The sequence below is a fragment of the Penaeus monodon genome, chromosome 28 (assembly GCF_015228065.2).
Source record: "Penaeus monodon isolate SGIC_2016 chromosome 28, NSTDA_Pmon_1, whole genome shotgun sequence".
Lineage (NCBI taxonomy): Eukaryota > Metazoa > Arthropoda > Malacostraca > Decapoda > Penaeidae > Penaeus > Penaeus monodon.
Genome location: NC_051413.1, coordinates 5,939,402 through 5,939,759, shown reverse-complemented (window position 1 = coordinate 5,939,759; position 358 = coordinate 5,939,402). Strand labels below are relative to the sequence as shown.

The 358-nt window shown below is 37.4% G+C and overlaps 1 protein-coding gene across 1 annotated transcript in view; it reads left to right on the top strand.

Moving 5' to 3' along the window:
* The window catches only part of LOC119591328 (mucin-12-like), a gene marked incomplete in the record, with an annotated part of 28,957 nt that overhangs the window by 13,854 nt on the left and 14,745 nt on the right, over positions 1-358 (top strand). The window contains 1 exon segment of the mRNA XM_037940058.1: positions 136-302. Coding sequence (XP_037795986.1) covers positions 136-302 — 167 coding nt within the window.

Here is a 358-nt window from a genome sequence, read left to right as displayed (position 1 = left end):
TAAGGATATAATTGATCATGGGTTTGGACCACATTATAAATTCTCCCATTCAAATGTTATTTATGTCATAATTATGAATAAAGGCCTGAAATTATTGGATCTATGTTCCTCACCATACTCCATACTTCATTGCAGAGTTACCGCCAGAAATTGGTTCTTGCGTTCAGTTGACAGTCCTTACCGCTGCATCAAATAGACTGACGAGTGTCCCTGCCGAGCTGGGTCACCTTCCAAAATTGGCAGTTCTAAATCTTTGTGATAATTTGATTCCTCATTTGCCTGTATCACTTACGAAACTAAAGGTAAGTCCTTCCTGTTAATTTGTTAGTTGCTGGTAAGTAGCAAATATTAGTAAACT